Here is a 19,312-nt window from a genome sequence, read left to right on the forward strand (position 1 = left end):
CTATAACAACAGCTATCAGTCGAGCATCTAGATGGCTCCCTATGAGGCATTATATGGTAGATGGTGTCGATCGTCGGTTGGGTGGTTTGAGCCGGGGGAGGCTCGGTTATTGGGTACAAATTTAGTGCAGGATACCTTGGATAAGGTTAAGATCATTCAGGATAAACTTCATACAACTCAGTCCAGGCAAAAGAGTTATGCCAACCGTAAGGTTCGTGATGTGGCATTCATGGTCGGAGAGAGAGTGTTGCTTCGGGTGTCACCCATGAAGGGTGTGATGCAGTTTGGGAAGAAGGTCAAGTTAAGCCCTTGGTTCATCGGGCCTTTTGAGATCCTTGATCGAGTGGGAGAGGTGGCCTACAGACTCGTGTTGAAACCAGGTTTATCAGCAGTGCATCCAGTATTTCATGTGTCCATGTTTCGGATGTATCATGGCTATCCATCCCACGTGTTAGATTTCAGCACTGTCCAGTTGGACAAGGATTTGACTTACGAGGAGGAGCCGGTAGCTATTCTAGACTGGCAGGTTCCTCAGTTGAGATCGAAGAGTTATCCTTCGGTTCGTGTGCAGTGGAGAGGTCAGCCTATTGATGCAGCTACCTGGGAGTCTGAGTCCGATATGCGGAGTATATACTCCCATCTTTTCACCGGCTCAAGTACTTTTCTATGTCCGTTCGAGGACGAACGGTTGTTTTAGAGGTGGAGAATGTGATGACCCAAAGGTCATCTTCTATTTTAGAACCTGATTTCGTGTTCTGAGGCCTTAGAAACCTCATTTTTATCTCTCCTCGATTTGCGTGCGCAGTCCGGGCGTATTTTCGGAAAGCCATTATGTGGAAAATTGATGAAATAATAATTTTTGGCCTAAAAAGTTGATTTTTTTTTACTTCGGTCAACATTTTGGGTAAACAGACCTGGACCCGTGTTCTGACGGTCCCGATGGGTCTGTAGTAAAATATGGGACCTGGGCGTACGCCCGGAATCGAATTCCGAGGTCTTCAGCCCGAGAAATGAATTTTTGATGAAAATTGTAAAACTGGAATTATAAAGGTTTTAAGAATTTGGTTAGTAATTGATCTTGTTGATACCGGGTCCGTATTGTGGTTCCAGAGCCCGGTACAGGTCCGTTATGATATTTATACCTTATGTGTGAAATTTGGTGAGAAACGGGACTGATTTGACGTGAATCGGACATTTGGTTGAGAAAATAGAAGTTTTGAACTTTCTTGAAAATTTCATGCAATTTGGTGCTAATTCGTAGTTCTAGATGTTATTTTGGCAATTTGATCGCGGGAGCAAGTTCGTATGATGTTTTAAGACTTGTGTGCATGTTTGTTTTGGAGCCCCGAGGGCTCGGGTGAGTTTCGAATAGGCTACGGGATGAATTGCACTTAGAAAATTGATGTGTTTGCTGCTTCTGGTATGTTGATACTTTGTGCTTCGCGTTCGCGAAGCAACTCTCGCGAACGCGAATTAAAGCGGCTGGGGAGGGATTTCTTCTATGCGAACCCGGAGCGCTGGGAGGTTAGCTCTTCGCGAACGCGACCGGCCTTACGCGACCGGCCTTACGCGAACGCGTAGTGTATTGGAGGTGGGCGGGGAAATGTCATGAGTTTTCTTCGCGAACGCGGTCCTAGGCCCGTGAACGCGATGGTCAAGGGGGACAGACCATCGCAAACGCGAAGACCATTCCGGCCACAGTGCATCGCGAACGCGACATGTCTCTCGCGAACGCGATGAAGACCTGTCCAGTGATTTTAAAATAGAACCAAAGTCGGGATTCTTCAAAAATTTCATATATTCTCCACTAGGACTCGACCTAGGAATTTTCGAAGAGGGATTTCACTACCAAATCATAGGTTTGTGTTCTTTAACTTATTTTCTTCAATTTCCATCAACACCCATTAGATTTCTAACCCTAAATCTTGTTCTTTCATGGTAGAATTAGGGATTTTGGGAAAAATTGGAGATTTTGCAAATTTGGAAATTTAGACCTCGATTTGGGGTCGGATTCCGAAACTAATTACATATTTGGGCTCGGGGACAAATGGGTGAATGGGTTTTGGTCCGAACCTCGAGTTTTGACCAAGCGGGCCGGGGTTGGTTTTTGACTCTTTGGGAAGAATGTTGGAAAACCTATAATTATGCATTGGAATTGATTTCTTTAGCGATAACTGATGTTATTAAGTTAATTATGACTAGATACGAGTGGATTGGAGGTGGAATCTAGAGGAAAAACGGTAATTGAGCTTTGAGTTGGCCGTTGGATTGAGGTAAGTTTTGTGTCTAACTTTGACTTGAGGGATTAGCAATCTCCGACTTAATTGCTATGTGAAAATCCATGTGTGTGGCGTATAGGTGTGGTGACGAGTACCTATGCGCCGCCAAATTATCTGTTTAGCATGTTCCCTTCCCCGTTCCTAATATATTATTTTCCTGTCTTAACTGCTACATGTTTATTGGTGCTTCCATGTTTAATTGCTTCTTGTTAGATGTTATTTTCTTTATTGAAGGTATTAATTGTTCCGTAGTTCATTGTATTACATTATTGGTTTAAGTTGGCTTATCGGTGCTTCATGATATACTTTGGTTGGTCTCGCTGTGTAGTATTAATTGATGAAGTTTCATAATTGTATAGATCTCCGTTTGCTTTGGTTTGAGGCATAAATATTATGGAGAGTTTTGAGCTAAATTGTGAAATATTTGTTCTTATTGTGTGATTGGTACTGATATGGTGGGATTGGGTTGCACGCGCAACATGAGGAATAAGGGTGATATATTGAGGAGGAATAAGGGTGAAATGTGACTGTATGGTGGGATCGGGTTATGCGCCGCAACAGGAGTAATAAGGGTGGACAGGTGGGATCCGCAACAGGAGGAATGCGGGTGGTACATTGAGGAGCAATAAGGGTGGACTGGTGGGATCGGGTTGCACGCCGCAACAGGAGCAATAAGGGCGAATGTTCATATTGCTACTGATTATATGGTGGGATCGGGATGCGCGCCGCATCATTTGTTGTTTATGTATTCTTCTTCTGCTGTGATTTTATTCTGTAGCATTGAAACTCTCTCTTAAGGATTGGTTATAACTGAGTACTGGCAAGATAATGGAGTTCCGTAATTATTTTTGCTGCAAGATACTGTTCCATTTCGTTCCGCACTTCCTTTTTGCTTTTTATTCATTGTATGCAAGTTATATTGTAAATGCCCCGCCGTAGCCTCGTCACTACCTCGTCGAGGTTAGGCTCGACACTTACCGGTACACGGGGTCGGTTGTATTGATACTGCACTCTGCACTATCTGTGCAGATTTCAGAGCTGGTAGTGGCTGATCGAGAGATCGGTTGCAGATACTTCATTCAGGAGACCCAAGGTAGTCCTGCTGGCGTTCACAGGCCCTGGCGTCCCCTCCTATGTTTCTATTTCCCTATTTTCTTTTCTTTCGAAACAAATGTAATATCTTTTAGACCGGTATTTGTAGTAATTCGTAGTATGTTCGTGGATTATGACACCAGTTTCTGGGTGGTAACAGTTTCAGTATTGTTAATCGTATATAGATCACCGGTTTATTATATACTTCCGCATTTATTTCAGTTTGATTTAGCTTTATTAACTTTAACTATAAAAATATAAAGAAAAAGGTGAATATAACTCTAACGTTGGCTTGCCTAGCGAGTGCGATGTTGGACGCCAGCACGGTCCCGACTGTGGAAAATCTGGATCGTGATGTCAACGATCAGATGTTCCCTATTGCTTGAGCCATTGTAGAGTGTGGGAACAGTTTCACTTGGACATGATTTCTGAAATGTGTGACTCATGACTTAAGGTTTCAAGATGGAAGGGATCTCACTATCATGTCTGATATGCAAAAGGTGATTTTCATTCCTGTCAATATTTAATTTTTCTTATTTCTATTTTTGTTAGCAACTAATATATTCATATTATGTTACAAGGATTGCTTAAAGTTGTATCAAAAGTGTTGCCTGAAAGTGAAAATAGGTGGTGTGCTAGACACATACTAGCAAAGTGGTCCAAAGATTGGAGAGGATTATAGAGGAGAAACAACTTCTGGAGGCGTGCAAGAGCATCATGTGTGTCAGAATTGAATTTCCACCTGGACAGCTGGAATATGCTCGGGAATGGGATATGTGAGAGCCTCATGAGGTATATCCAGAAAACATGCTGTCAAGCATATTTTAATGTGGCAAGAAGTGTGATATAATTGACGACAATATGTGTGAGACCTTTAATGCTTGGATACTTGTTGCTAGACACAAGATAACCATCACAATGTTGGAGGAAATAAGAGCGGAAATGATGGAGAGAATAGGAAAAGTTGAGGGAGTTTGCAGATACATGGATATGTGATATATCCCCAATTTCTAGGAAAGTATGCCAGGATAACATGACCATGTCTATGAGGTGTACAATCAAATGGAATGGTGAATTTGACTATGAGGTTGAGGATACCTCATTAAGATTGGTGTTTAAGCTTTGTGTGAATATGCAAACTCAGAGTTGCACCTGCAGGTCATGGATACTGAAGGGTAACCCTTGTGCTCATGCGATTGCTGCTACGCACTTCAAGGACATTGAGCATATTAACTACATATCCCGCCGGTACTACAAATCCACTTATCTGAAGGCACATTCAATATTTATTCAGCTTGTGCCAAACATGTAGCTGTGACCAACATCTACCAATCCACCAATTGAAACCCCACCAATTAAAAAGATGTATGGCCGACCAAAGAAGAAAAGAAGAAGAGAATAAACTAAACATCCTAAGTCTAGAAAGCCGTCAACAAAAGGAGCTGCCCCAAGAAACCAAGACCTGTAGATTATACTCTTGTAAATACTTCTTATAGAGGAAGCAGGGGAGGAAGAGGAATGGCAACAACTGCTCCAACTAATACTGCCCTTGCTGCTGGCAGAGGAAGAGGAACTGGTAGAGATAGAGGAAGTAATACACATGCTTTAACACCTTCAGCTTCAACTACTTTTAGCCCTGCTGTTGCTGGAAGAGGAAGAGGAATTGGTAGAGGAAGTAGAAGTAATACACCTTCAGATTCAACTACTTTTGCCCCTGGAAGAGGAAGATGAACCGATAAAGTTAGTGGAAGAGGAACTGGAAGTTCTGGAATTGGACTGTTTCAATCAAGCAATGATTTCACGAGTTTTTTTGCAAGTACTTCAAACTAAAGTTTATGTCTTGTTTTGTTAAACTACTTTACTAAATACTTTAATTTTTTAATAGTCCGGTGGAGGTAAACCAAGAGTGGTATCTCATGCTGGTGAAAATAGGGCCTCGACAGATATTCATGAATGTGCCTACAAGCCAACAACTGGAGTAAAATGGAATGATAGACCAACCACTAATAGAAGACAACTTGAAAGAACTGTTGCATCCTATTCCAGAATTGTTGCATCCCATCCCAATCTAAGTCAAGCAAGTTCATCATCTCAGCTATCCAAGAACAACTATATGTAGTAGTGTATTGAATGTTGTATTGTTAAGTTATTTTGGAACAATTGAATTTGCACCCAAACTGTTAGGGTTGTTATTGTGATGTTTAGTGTTGCTTAAGACAAGAAGTACTTATTTTTGTTAAGTGTGGCTGCTATTATTAGGTGACCGTAATGAACACCTTTACTCTATGGTGCTATGTGGTTTAAACTGAAATTTTCTGGGTAGTTGTTCATCTCTTTAGTATTACCACATTTCAGCTCTTTATCATCATTTTACCACTTCAGTATTTAAGCATTTGAGCTGTATTTTTAGGCAGCAATTTCAACCACCATTTAACTGTGTAGGCAGAGTGTATTATCTGCATTTTTAGTTCACATAGCAACAACCACAAACAAAATAACATTAACAGTTACAAAGATTTTCATTAATTTGTAACAAAGGCATACAAAATCTACCAAAATTCTTCATTCATTTTCTTACATTATATAGCATCTTTAGAATTACCAAACACAATCAACTTCAATACAATTACAATTAAAATCAACACACACATCTCCTCCAATTTATTTGATTCTATTTTTCTTCAATAATGCATCGAACACCCTCTTCTTCTTAAGCAGTGCCAAAATCACAATTTTCAAGTGCTCTGGAGTTGGGGGATCAAACCACACAAAAGAATTACATCCCGAGCCATTGTCCCTCTGAAAATCGAAGAGAAAAATTATTAAGAATATAAAATCGATTAGAATAGTACAATTGATATTTACCTCATAAATTTGCATCCGTAAAATCAACGACCATGATTAGCAACACTCCATAACTGTGTTACCACAACCTTTTCACCACAATAACAAAATTTTCTCAGATTATGTATTTTCCCTAACCTTAAATTTGAACCCTAAAAATTACAACGTCGAAACAAAGAAAGAAGAAGTAGAAGAAGATGATTATATTGGCAACAAAAATCGCATAAGAAGAAGTCAAGAATAGAATATTTCTACAAATGTCGAGCTTCCAATGAGGAAGAAAAAGAGGGAAAAACGGGTCCAATTTTACAAGAAATGGGTTGAGGGCCCCTTTATTTAATTAAAAATGATCATTGGGGTATGTTACTGACCGTTGATTTAAGTCAAAGAATGTCTACTTTTACTTTTCACGCGCTTCTGCCGTTTTATTTTACACATGCTTGGACCTGGTCAAAGAAAGTGTGTACTAGATACACTTTAGAAAGGTTGCGTGTGTAATATTATTATCGCCCACAAAAAATGTGTAAGGGGGATTTGGTCCATTGTTCGAGTGTCAACTTATATATTTTGCCTAAAATAGCCAAAATGTGTACATGGGTGTATCTATAGGGAGGGCCGAGTACGAGTTCATGTAAATTTGTATTCCCATCTCTAGATAATGTATTTTTATTCAAAATAACTTTAATATATATTTGTGCAAAAAGTCCTATAGTACAATGATTACTGTGAGTACCTTAACAAGCAAAGTCATGTCTGTATATTATTTTTTCCTATTCTTTTTCTAGAATTGAGCGGAGGTACAAATTTCATGTTTATGTTGTCGTCTTATTTATTTATTTATTTATTTATAACTCGGTCTAGCAAAGAGGGATGAGTATGTCTTGTGTCTCCTCTCGCGTTTTTAATAACTAGTCTTTTTTTTTCTTTCTTTATTTGCTTTACTTTTTCAAAATTTCCAAGTCTTACATATTAAAATCTTTATTCTCATTGTGTCATCATTGTTAATTTTTATTATAATTAATCTGAATATCTATATTAAAATAGCAGCAACGGAGAATATATCATGTAGTATTGGGTTCAACTGATCCCAATATTATGTAAAACATCACTACAATTATAACATAAAAATTAATTTTGAACCTTTAATTTTAAAAATATGTAAAATTCACGATAAGAACCTAAAAAGTTCAACTCGCTAAATTTTAATCGTATATGTCACCATAGTCTTACATGTCAGAACTAGTTCCCAAATACTGTGCCAGATGCCAAGTTGTCACCTTCCTTACAGCTTGTTTGGATGGTTGTTACGTATCGTTTGTATGCATCGTATTATATTGTAATGTATTATTTTGATGAATATAATGTTTCAATAAATTGTATTGTTTGGCAGAATTATTATATAAAAAAGATAGAGTAAATGATAAAATAAGATAATTTAATAATAAGAAAAGGCAAGGTGAGAGAAAAAAAATAAGATTACGATACGACAATACTAAATCGATCGTTATATAAAGTAACACTTTTTGTTATTACAAAATGATAGATATAAAACACGATATTTATGTAATAATAAAAATAAATATTATATTTGAAGTTACGATACCATATAATATAATAAGTGACCTCCAAACAAGCTATTAATGACTTGTAATTGCCACATCCACATTAGTCCCGATTCTTTTTTTCGACCCAGCAGTCCGATTCCATCCACTCCTTTTGTTTTTCGCAAAAATATCACAGTCCCCAAAAAATCAGCATATTTCCGAAACAACAAATGCCTTCGCAAACTCCCACTCTCAGTTTATGTGCGTGCATATTACGCGCCATGAATTAGCATGCCCTCGAAGCAACGCAAAAGAAAACAATTTATAATTCGTCAAACCCCCCCTCTCTCTCTCTCTCCTCTCCCACATTCTCTCGAAACCCTAGAACCGTTTTGTCCTGTTTTTCTCCTCTAATTTAGATTCGATTCTCTGAATCTCTATGAAATTTCTCCAAATTTTCGAATCTAGGTTTGATTCGATGATTCGTTTCATGAACAAACCCTAGTTCTTTTTCTCGAATTTTTTGAATTTTTTTTTGAGCTAAAAATTGAACCCTATGGAGGGCTCTGTGGCTATTCCGGATGATCTCGGAGTCCCGCCGGAGTCATGGGAGGTAGCTGACGTGGACGCTAGTATGCGGCGGCTTATACTTTCTTCTTCGAAAAAGGATTCCGATTCTTCTGTCAATAGTAATAGTAATCAATCTGAGCTGCTTGATTCCTCGTCTTCGGCTTTGGCCCGTGCTGGTTCGGGTGGTGTGTCGGAGGATATGGTTAACACCGTCGATCAGTTTCTTCGTGAGGCTTTACAAAACCCTAGAGAGCGGCTTTCCGGTTAGCATTCCCATTTTTTAAGAAAATCTGATTATTGTGCTAATTTGCGTTATATTTAGGGTTTGTTAGTTGATTTTTTTTGTTTTCCTGATGTGCCATGTTTCGAATTGTGATTATTTCTGTGGTCGTATACTCGCTGTCACATTGTTGTTAGTTGTGTCAATCAGTTAACTACATCTGAATTCTAAATTAGTTGGGGTCTGTTATATGAATCCCAAATGAATGCAATGTCGCAATATTATCGTAAAGACTTTATTGAGATGACAATAGAGCTGCTATACTTCAGTTGGTTAAATCACCCATTTGGTAAGAACCTGAAAGGACAACTGCGGTTTATTTGGTAGATTGACTAGATTCTTTTATAATCAGTGTCTGGTAGTGCTTTCCTCTGTGAAGTGCATTCTCTTTGATTCTCTCTGGTAGTCAGTATGAAGGGTACAAATTTGGTACTTTTGCTTGTCTGGAGTACTACCACAATAATTTTTTATGGTTACATCTTTATTTATAATAGTAGAAAGAAAAGGGAATTGAGGCATTGAGGAGAATTAGGAACTAAAGGAATTGATGTTACTTCATAAAAAAAATTAGAGGAACTGAAAAGTAGTGTATTTACCTGGAAAAGCTCACTGAGTCTTTAATTGTTTGAATTCGAGACTAGAGTATTGGCTGCATCCAATGGTGTGGCGGTCTATGAAATGTGTAAAATCATGGGAGACCATGGTTCACAAAAAACCACTAGGTGAACTTTTTCCATCTGCCTAAGCCTTGGTGGGAGGTAGTATGTACTAGGTGGAATAGTTGAGGTGTGTGCAACGAGGCTCGGAAGCCACTCTTACTTTTTTTAGAAGGTAAGGTGATACTTTTATTGAAAAAAAGAAGATCAAGGCATTGGTTGCTATGGAGGTAACTGATAAGCAGTGAAACTTTCATCTCCGTGGGACCAAGTTTCATGTTGGAGTAAAGGAGATTCTTCCCCTGATGACCCCTTTGGATGACTACAAGTTCAGATTGCATGCATATGTCGGATTGCTAAAACCTGAAAACATTCTTTGTCATTATTGGTCTCTTTTGACTGCAAAGCGAAGATAATTGTTGACGAGAAAGAATGGATCCAAAGACATTGCAGTGGTGAAAGAAGTCAAGAACACATAGGAGACAAGACACCTGACCTTGGTGACCGCCATATCATTTTATTTGAACGTTGGGATATGATGGAGTGAGCTATCGATTCCATCCACCCAAGTTAAAGCTTTGGGAAGTTCTCTTTTTAATTGTCTCATGTTGCATGTATTTCAATGAAGAGTGGAGCTTTACTTTTTTTTCTTTTAAACAAAGAAGAGTGGATCCAAGGAATTGAAAGAATACAGGGAAGTAAGCTTGGCTGGTAGCTTCTACCAAAATCCTTGCAAAGAGGCTAAGAAGGGAATTAGGAAGCTTTTACCTGACACTCAGTTAGCTTTCATCAAGGACAATCGTAGTAGAATAATGCCAGGACAATAAGACTGTAACTGTGTAAGGTCGACATTGGAAAAGTATCTGATCATGTTAAGTGGAACTTTCTAACCATCTTTTGAAAGACTTGGGATTTGAAGAAAAATGGATCAACTGGATTTATTTGTGCATCTCTACAGATGGAATGTTAGTTCAAATGTATGGCACACTGACAAGATTCTTTCCTTCAAAAAGGGGCCAGGGCCGAGGTGTGAGTCCTTCTGTCCTTCCTTTTTATTCTAGTAATGGAATAACCAAGCAGAATGTCAAAGAAAGTCATGCTGAATAACTGATTCAAGGACTTCTCTGTGGGCTGGATTATGCTATAGGGAATCCACTGGTCAGAGCAAAATATGGTGCAAGGTCACTCTGTCACTAATCCTGTAACTAACCCCTGTAGTGTTAGGAGGATGGAAGCATATCAAAGGCTTCGGGGGACCTTTTAGAGTACATGCTATACAAAACCAGGGACAGTAGAAATTTCCTATTCTAGGTAGATGCTTGGTTAGGACATGCCCCGCTAAAATTCTAGAAGAGCACCCTGGGATGCTCCGTTTTGCAGGAGACATAAGGCCATAATGAGTTTATATATCTAGTCAAGGTTGGGATGTAACCTTCAGAAGGAATTGCAATGATTGGGATGTGGAAAGAATGACTATAGTGCTGTATTTTTTTGTTTGGGGGGGGGGTGTGAGGGGGATAAGTCTACTGTTGCAGTTAGAGTCAGCTCCTTGACTAACGCAAACTCCAGTCTATATTGGCTGCACAGGACACAAAGGGTTAGTCCACAGTGAAATCCTGCTACCAAAGCTATCACCTTACAGCTCCTTCTCGCTATCCTAGAAAAGAAATTGGAAATCTCAGGCATTATTTAAGGTTGCAGATTGCTTGGTTAGGGCCTATTTAATTCCAAACACCTTGCTGAAAGAAGGCCTGTCTATTTCCAGCAGATTCTCTTTATGTGAAGAAGAATCTGAGGACGTCAATTTTCTCTTTTTGGTTTGCTCTTCCAGCCAGAAAATTTGGAATATGTCTTTGATCTTTATTAAGCTCTAATGGACAATGCCGGAGATTCTCACTAAGTTGATGCAATGCTGGATCAGTAAGCATGTGAAAGAGGCTAAACCATTATGCAAGACCATCCCCCCTTGCATCTGGTGGGTATCTGTAGGGAAAGGAATTCTGGAATGTGTGAGGGCAATAGGAATGTGTAGTAAAGCAAAGGTACAAATTCGAATAACTTTTTGGTGTTGGATGACATCCACATATTGTAGCGCCTCTTCTAGATCTCTGCAATTCCCTGCGCAGCTCGTTCTTACATCATCAGCCATGTGCAACTCCAGCACTCTTACTGCTGATATACATCATTGAAAGTCTTTGCTTATCATAAAAAAGGAGAGAAAATAGAACCATTTTATGTAATCTAAAAGCATAAAAGGGCAAGTTTTTGAAGGAATAATTATCCGTTTTGGCTGAATGAAGGATAACTTGAACCTTTTCCACCTTACTAAAAAAAGGAAAAAAGAAAAGGAGAAACTTGAACTTTTTTCTATCAAGAAACACCATGTTCTCTATTGTATATTCTCGGTTATGTAGTCTTTAGCTGTTATGCTGGCATAGGCTCTTGGTCATCACATACTAATATGATGAACTCATATAAAAATATTCATTGTTTAATTCTTTACTTACCTTTGGGTGCTTTTTTCTATTCTATGTGCCTTATTTTTCCAACTATCTTGCTTCTTCCCGTGTTTCCATTTTGAGATAACTAGTCTCCTTAAATGTCACTGTTTGCATTTTTCTTTTTCCCTCTCATTTTATCTCTTTTTTTTGGGGGGGGGGGGGGAGGGGGAGGTTTTCTGTTAGTTGGATCGGTTCTCTTTATCATACATGTAGTGATTTTTCATTACCTTTTCTCAGTTCTGAGGATGGAGCAGGATGTTGAAAAGTTCATCAGGGACCCTGGCCGACAGCAGATGGAATTCCAGCAGCTGCCTACTTCCTATTTGCGACTGGCTGCTCACCGTGTGGCACAGCACTATTCACTACAATCAATGGTTTTGTTGGACAATAGTCTACCGGATGGCTCGGGTTCCAGAATTATTGTGCGCAAGACTTCTGAATGTCGGATGCCTTTGATTCGCTTGGCTGACATCCCGGTGAATTTGCCTCAAGGAGATACTGGCGTTGTTAAGGTTGCCATTAAGCAGAGGCCACAGAAAGGTTCACAGTTTGCAGGTTCTTCAAATTCAAATTCATCAAAGGGAAATTCTGCCAAAAGTGTTGAGGAAAGAAAGGAGGAATATAATAGGGCTCGAGCACGTATTTTTAACTCTAATAGTTTAAGTGGGAGCTCCAATGTAAAACCTGAAACTGAATCAAGGTCACAGGATACATTTCAGTATGGTTCAATAGGCATACCACAGCTAGAAGAAAAAACTAGTCTAGCTGGCGGTTCTGATTTGAATACTGGGCGGGGTCTGATTGATTCTTCGACAAGTAGCAGTAGATCAGCTAGAAGTAGGACAGAAAAGGAGCCAGTTGGTAGATCTAAATCTAATAATAAGGTGGCTATCTTTCGCGATCGGGAAATTGACCGGAAGGACCCAGATTATGACAGGAGTTATGACAGGTCTTTCTCCGTCCTCTGCTATTTTGTGAATATACTTTAAAGTACTCCCCTTTTCTTCGGTTTCTATTTTGTGTATGTGTTGGTGGTTCAGTCATGTGGTATCTCTTTTAACATGGATCGAGCGGATTGTTTTATATTGTCGTAAAAGCACTCCTTTATTCTATGAGATGTTTAAGTACCATCACTTTATTCTGGCAAGTATTCGTGCATTTCTTTGCCATGTATTCTGTATATGAAATGTTCAAATGGGTTTTTTTCTACAAATGCTTATTCCTATTGATGTTCTACTGACCAATCTGGGGAAATGCTTGTTTGTGGACTGGCTGTTCTAGAATGATTGGTGTTACACAAAGAGTGATTCGAAGTATATGTGGGGATCTATGGTTCTTTCTTTTATTACATGCTGACTTCTGAAGTTGTACCACCTATGTTCCCTTTTCTTTTCGTGTAGGTTCTTTTTCTCTTTTTTTTTTTCTTTTTTTTTTTGTGTGGGGGGAGGGTACGGATTGATTATAATCTGAGGTTTGGGTTATAGGATGCATAAGGGAAGAGCTTTTAAATCCTTTTTGTCTGTTGCTTCAAACACAGGATATGATTAGTCCAAAGAACTGTCTTTCTTGGCCTGTTCCAATCATATTTGATGAAAAATCATCGCCGAAGTATCTGGATTTGAATGTAGTGAAGTTGTCATAATACACATAATGATCCTCCGGACAGTGGAAATTTTGTTTATCTGCTTGCTGTGAAGAACAAATACTGAATCTGGAGTTATATATTGGAAGATAGGACGTGGACATGTGCAGTCTCCTGGAACACTCTACTCTAAATGAATATCTCTTCTGCCTCCCATAAAAAATGGACTATATCTGTTTCTGGGCACCAAATAGAAACCAAAAAGGCCAAACAAATTGTTTAAGAAGACTATGAGGCTGCTACATAATACTGCAATAAAGACGTATGCCCTGGAGACAGCCCTATTAACAGCTATGATGTAGACTCTTGAAGAATTGAAAGAACTAGAAGAGGCCAGAAGAACCTGGTAGGAGGAGCAGGAGGAGAACATACAGAGGAAGAAGAGGGGGGAGATCCTGATTTGAGATAAGCTGCTATGATTTTAAAGCTATGGTGGTTTGGAGCTGCTATTCAGTTACCTTTATTCCTATGTTCCTTTTACATAATACTGGAATAAAGATGTAAGCCCTGGAGACAGTCCTATTAACAGCTATGATGTAGACTCTTGAAGAATTGAAAGAACTCGAAGAGGGACAGAAGAACCTGGTAGGAGGAGGAGGAGAACATACAGAGGAAGAAGAGGGGGGAGATCCTGATTTGAGATAAGCTGCTATGATTTTAAAGCAATGGTGGTTGAGCTGCTATTCAGTTACCTTTATTCCTATGCTCCTTCTCTTGTTTCTTCCTTCTCTATTGCATACTGCTTCTTAGGATGTTTATACTATTTTGGGTGACGTCCTATTTATATTTGATGCTGCTTGAATTCTTTATATGAGAATGTGTGTTGGCGTTTCTTGCAAAAGCTTTTAGTACTACTTGCCATGTTCTTCTTTAAGCTGTATGGAATTATGTGCATCAATTATAGCACATCCAACTTTTGTCCTGTCTCAATTTTACAAATTGTCTTTTTGTGCTCGTTGTTGGGAACATACTGGCTTTTTTGTTGTTGTTGTTGTTGTTGTCTTTTTGTGCTCATGGATCTTTTCACTATGATGCTCATGTCGTTTTTCCTGCAACTTAGTCTGTGAGTCCAATGGTGACGTTTATTTTGCAGATACATGCAAAGGTTTGATCCTGGGTTTGGATTTACTGGTGGCCCATATACAATTCAGCCCATGTACGCTCCTGCAATAAACTACAACACTGAATTTCCCCAGCTTGGTGCAGCACTTCGGTCTCCCATTTCTGCTGAAAACCAACCTCGTCCACTTCCTCAACATTTACCTGGGCCTTGGGCAGCATCAGCGACTCCTGGCATTGGTTATGGTCCGGCAGATAGCATGATGCCTCCCCCTTTTAGTCACAATCATGTTAGTGCACGCTCAAGCACAGCTATATATTTGCATTCAACGCAGTATCCTTGTCAGCGTCCTGGAATGACTTTTATCCATCCTCACGAGCAGGTTCACCAACCCTTCTCACAGGTATGGCAAAAAAAATTTCTTTCCATTTCAATCATTTGGGCTTGTTATTTGCTGAACTCCGGGGACTTGGACAGATTTAAGAGGAAATTGCACCGACTCATACTTCATGTGGTGAAAAACTGTCTCATAAGTCGTGTTTCGACCTAACGTGTTCACACTACCACCCCTCACACAGAGTGCAAGAGATGATAATAGGTTAAGCTTGAAGCAAAGTTTAGTAAGTTTGAGGAAAGATTTCCGGTAAAGAGCATGCTGGGATCTTCATATTTAAGTGCTTGGTTAATATGTTCGAAGGATTTAGTGATGCAGATACAAAAAGTGGATCCAATGACAGCTACTCTTGTTAAGCTATATTATCTTATATTGGTATGTGTACGAGGAAGAGGAATTTTAGCTTGTAGAGAGGGTCTCTTTCTTTCACATGAGATAATATAATTATCCATCAGTCGTGTTTGGCTTTCTGGTTTATTTTTTTCCCACTTTATGGTTTGCTTCATCATTTGATTGCTCCTCCTGTTCATGGTATTCCAGCCTCATCAACTGCAACCTGATGGTTTTGGATTAGCCCGGCCCCGGTGAGGGGCACGGGCCATGCCTGCATCCTGCGACGTACAATTCAGCATCTTGAGGGGGGTGCTGAGCGGAAAAATGTTGCAAATCGCGGGGTGCAGGCATGAACAACTGAGACCTGTTGGAGTAGATTGTTCAGCTTGCAATATTTTCCGAATCCATCCACCAGTCTCAGTTTTATGGAGCCTCCTGCATTGCTGAGGATGCTCATATGTCCTGACAGTTCCATTGCATGGATGGGCACTCAGCTCTATTGCCATGGAATCATGACAACGATGATGATGACGACAAATGAAATCAGCAAGAGTTCAGAGCTGGCAATATAAGAAGTTTTATCGGTTTTAGGTTTATTCTCGTTTTCCATTTTTTTGCCTTTCTTAAAGTTGCCTTCTACATCTGTAAGTATATGTAACATTGTGCTGCTTGATTTATGTGACAGCCTCATCAAAGCTCCAAGAAGAAAGACAATACGGTTAGAGATTTTGAGTAAATAGTGTCAACAGGACATGCAATCTTTAAGCAATTGGTAGCTTTGGTGCCAGACTGACAGTGATAATACAGAGCTCTGAATACGGGATATTCCTCTGAAGCAATGTCCAGGAGAGACTCTGCAGATAATGTATTTAAATGGAAAGTGTTTTCCCTTTTACCGCTTTTCTTGTTTGGACAGAATATTCGTGTACTTTGTCTTTCGCTGACTAGTTTGTAACTGAAGCATTTTGTTTGGTCAGAACTCCTTCGTCGCTCTTGACCAAAATGATAATGATCCTAACTGGCGACTGCGCCAGTATTCCCCTGGGTTGATATATCCTAATTCTCTGTAGAGAAAGTGCGGCCAAGTGTCGTAGTGTCAAGCAACTTGACACTTGGTGGTTGCATCAAATCGTTCAGGGCTAATAGTTAGAGGCTGGGCGTAACAGGACATCTAGTATGCTATCTCTATTCAGTGTCATAAGCGGTTCAAAGAAAAATGTGACTCATGCCCCCAACAACGGCATTACTTTTATATTCTGAACGTATTCATAGTGGCAAAGAAACTCAACAAATATGGTCTATTTTCTCGACTTCGTCCCATCATCAGCCAGGACTCTACGTAATCGAAATGCAGTCAATTAGCACCGGGGGTGTGAGAGGGATGAACAATTAGTTATTAGTAGGATGCAAATGTCAACAAGTACAAGTGGATTTTCTGTAGCCAAATGGAATGTCTGGGAAATGAGGTATCTTTTGTGAAATAGATAACTAATATAGTTAAAGGAAAACCATCTTGGAAACAAAAAAGAAAGTGAAAAGTCTGTTTTAAAAGGCAGAATTGGGACTCGCCTTGGGGCGGAGTACTCGTAAAACGCCCCTGGGCTTATGTCTGGGGCTTAGTTCCGTGAGACTTACGCCTCGGCCATCGGGGCTAAAGCCCCGGACACGCCCAGCGCCCAGCGTACTGGGCTCGCCTAATAGAACTTTATGCAATTGTATGTAACTAACCTTGTGAATCCTCAAATTTTCTTAATAAATCGTTGAGTATTCAAAATTACTTTTTTCTTAATCATAAATTATTAAGTTAAAGAGTATTTATGTCATAATTAAAATTAAAATATTGTACGTTATCCACTAGGACTGTATGATAGTTAATTTTAAATAAATCTTTCATTTAAAAGGTATTTATTTATTAACTTTGTTATGTCTTTACTATATAATAGTCCATAATTTTTTTGTTTTTCTAAATATTGTTTTTTTCCACGTTTATGAGATACAATACTTATTAATTTAATAGCTCAGTATTAGCTAGTAACTATTTACGAATAATTAGTTATCATAGTATTGTATGGTGAATTATGTCACTTTATTAACTTGTTGAAACTTAAAAATAAATGATGCTAGAGAATCATATTGAAATTGTGAATTATGTTTTTATATTAATTCTCTTTCAAATAGAAAGCATATTAAATAAAAGGAGTATTTTAAGAAAAAATATCAAATTATAATATCGAAATTCTTTCAAGATTCATTACTCCTTAAGAGATACATATAAGATTTTGTATCGAATACATTACTTTTGATGTTTGAGTTGTAATGACGTTGCAACTAATTTGCATATTATGATATATGTCATACTTTTCGTATTATTCATAGTTGAATTATACTTTATAAATATCTTAAATAGATTATTTGTTATAATTTTGTGATTTTAATGTATTTTTATAATTATTTTTTATTTTATACTATTTTAAAATTTTTGAAAATAGTAAAATTTAAAGATCCGTGGGACTTACGCCCCATGTCTCAGGGCTTATGCCTCGCTTCGTCAGAGGTAAAACGCCTCGCCTCAGGAGTCACGCCCCCGCCTTTTAAAACATTGGTGAAAACTCTTAAATAGATGGATCTAGTAATAGAAGATTTGTGGATAGATGAGGCTTATATGGTGCAATTGCGTTAAAAATATATTTTTCTACTCACAACCATTTCTTCGGGCAAAAGACGTGTTCCTGATTACTTTATTATCTCATTTGCAAAAGAAAAACCAAACACTTTACTAGTAACGCACAATTGGAAAGCTATCCTAAACATTGGTACATTTGCCTAGTTTGTTTCCCTTTTTGAGGAGTATTTGTTTCATAATAAACCAAAAAAAAGGAGATTAACAACCTGTTATAGCCAGTTAAATTGAATAGATTGCGTAAATATTCTTTATAGACGCCCATAAATACTAGGGGTGGTGGTTTGTTTTGCATATGAAAGTCAAAACTTACAGCATCATATGGTTGTGTGAATAATATTGGGGTTTCTCACATGAATATTGAAATCACAGGTTAGCCTCAGCTGTCTCCCGTGCTCAAGCCTTGCGCAAGCATGTTTGTGTCTGCACCACAAGAGGCAACTTTTTCCACCCTGAGAATGTCTCTTTCTTGGCTTTATTCTTTAACAACCTTATTATTACAATTACAAAGCAAAAACCACGTGCAATAGTCTAAGATTAGCCTAACTATTTCTCACTTTTTAAAGCAAAATCTAGCGTCTTATTCGGAGGAGGAAATAATAGGAAACCTTTCTCTTTCCCTAACTTGATGGTTAAAGTGCACTTTGACCTGTGTTTTATATGAGGATAAAGAAAAGTTTGTGGGCTTTGCTGATATGGTAATGAATACTTCTTTATAGTGAACTGTGCTATTCTCGTGTGATTGTTGTCATGTTTATCAATTAGTATTTACCAAGTTTACGTGCATATGACTATATAAACAAACATATCTATTGTCTCAACCACTGCCCAGCAAAATTCATCTTACTCCTAAGGTACTGACCCTTCAACTTCATACTAAAACTCAGCATTTTCCTTTTTTTTTCCAATTTTCTGTTTCTACTTGCTTAACTCAAAACTCAAAGTCTACCAACTGCTTGCGTCCTTGTATTTTTTTTGTTCTAAGAATTGGTGCCTTCACTGAAGTATCGTGAAACAAAAATGGACCAATTATTACATTCAGTCCTATCATTGGGAGTTGGCTTGTTTATTAGATCCTTGATTACTAATGACTTAGCTCCCGTTTGACCATAGATTTTGACTTCATTTTTCAATTTTTTTTTGAAAACATTATTTGTTCATGAAATATGATCATGTTTTGGGAAAAAAAAACTTCAAAAATTTTCAAGTTCCCAAAAACTGGTTTAGGGCAGTTTTTGGGTTAAAATTTGTCTTCCACTCACAAAACTTCAACTCTTCTTCAAATAAAATGCATGACCAAACACAACTTTAACTTTCAAAAATTATTTTTCAACACAACTTCAAAAACTCTTTTTTCAAGTTTCAATCAAATCTATGTCCAAACGCTAGCTTAGTTTCTCGAGGCGATGGTCTATCGGAAATAACCTCTCTACCTTC

The 19,312-nt window shown here is 38.5% G+C and overlaps 1 protein-coding gene across 1 annotated transcript; it reads left to right on the forward strand.

Annotated features, from left to right (window-relative positions):
* Positions 1-8,078: 8,078 nt before the first annotated feature.
* Positions 8,079-16,249, forward strand: LOC109213236 (R3H domain-containing protein 2-like). Its single transcript, XM_019377007.1, has 5 exons — positions 8,079-8,592; positions 12,004-12,715; positions 14,502-14,871; positions 15,403-15,786; positions 15,881-16,249. The coding sequence occupies exons 1-4, from the start codon at positions 8,316-8,318 to the stop codon at positions 15,448-15,450; spliced, it is 1,407 nt and encodes a 468-aa protein (XP_019232552.1). The 5' UTR covers positions 8,079-8,315; the 3' UTR covers positions 15,451-15,786; positions 15,881-16,249.
* Positions 16,250-19,312: the final 3,063 nt, after the last annotated feature.

Source organism: Nicotiana attenuata, unplaced genomic scaffold (genome assembly GCF_001879085.1).
Source record: "Nicotiana attenuata strain UT unplaced genomic scaffold, NIATTr2, whole genome shotgun sequence".
In the NCBI taxonomy this organism is placed as follows: Eukaryota; Viridiplantae; Streptophyta; class Magnoliopsida; order Solanales; family Solanaceae; genus Nicotiana; species Nicotiana attenuata.

Bases quoted from the DNA above. Each gene is read 5' to 3' on its own strand.
- LOC109213236 (XM_019377007.1), top strand. From the start codon at position 8,316: ATGGAGGGCTCTGTGGCTATTCCGGATGATCTCGGAGTCCCGCCGGAG. The intron at 8,593-12,003 runs GTTAGCATTCCC...ACCTTTTCTCAG, and splicing joins CCCTAGAGAGCGGCTTTCCG to TTCTGAGGATGGAGCAGGAT. The intron at 14,872-15,402 runs GTATGGCAAAAA...ATGGTATTCCAG, and splicing joins TTCACCAACCCTTCTCACAG to CCTCATCAACTGCAACCTGA.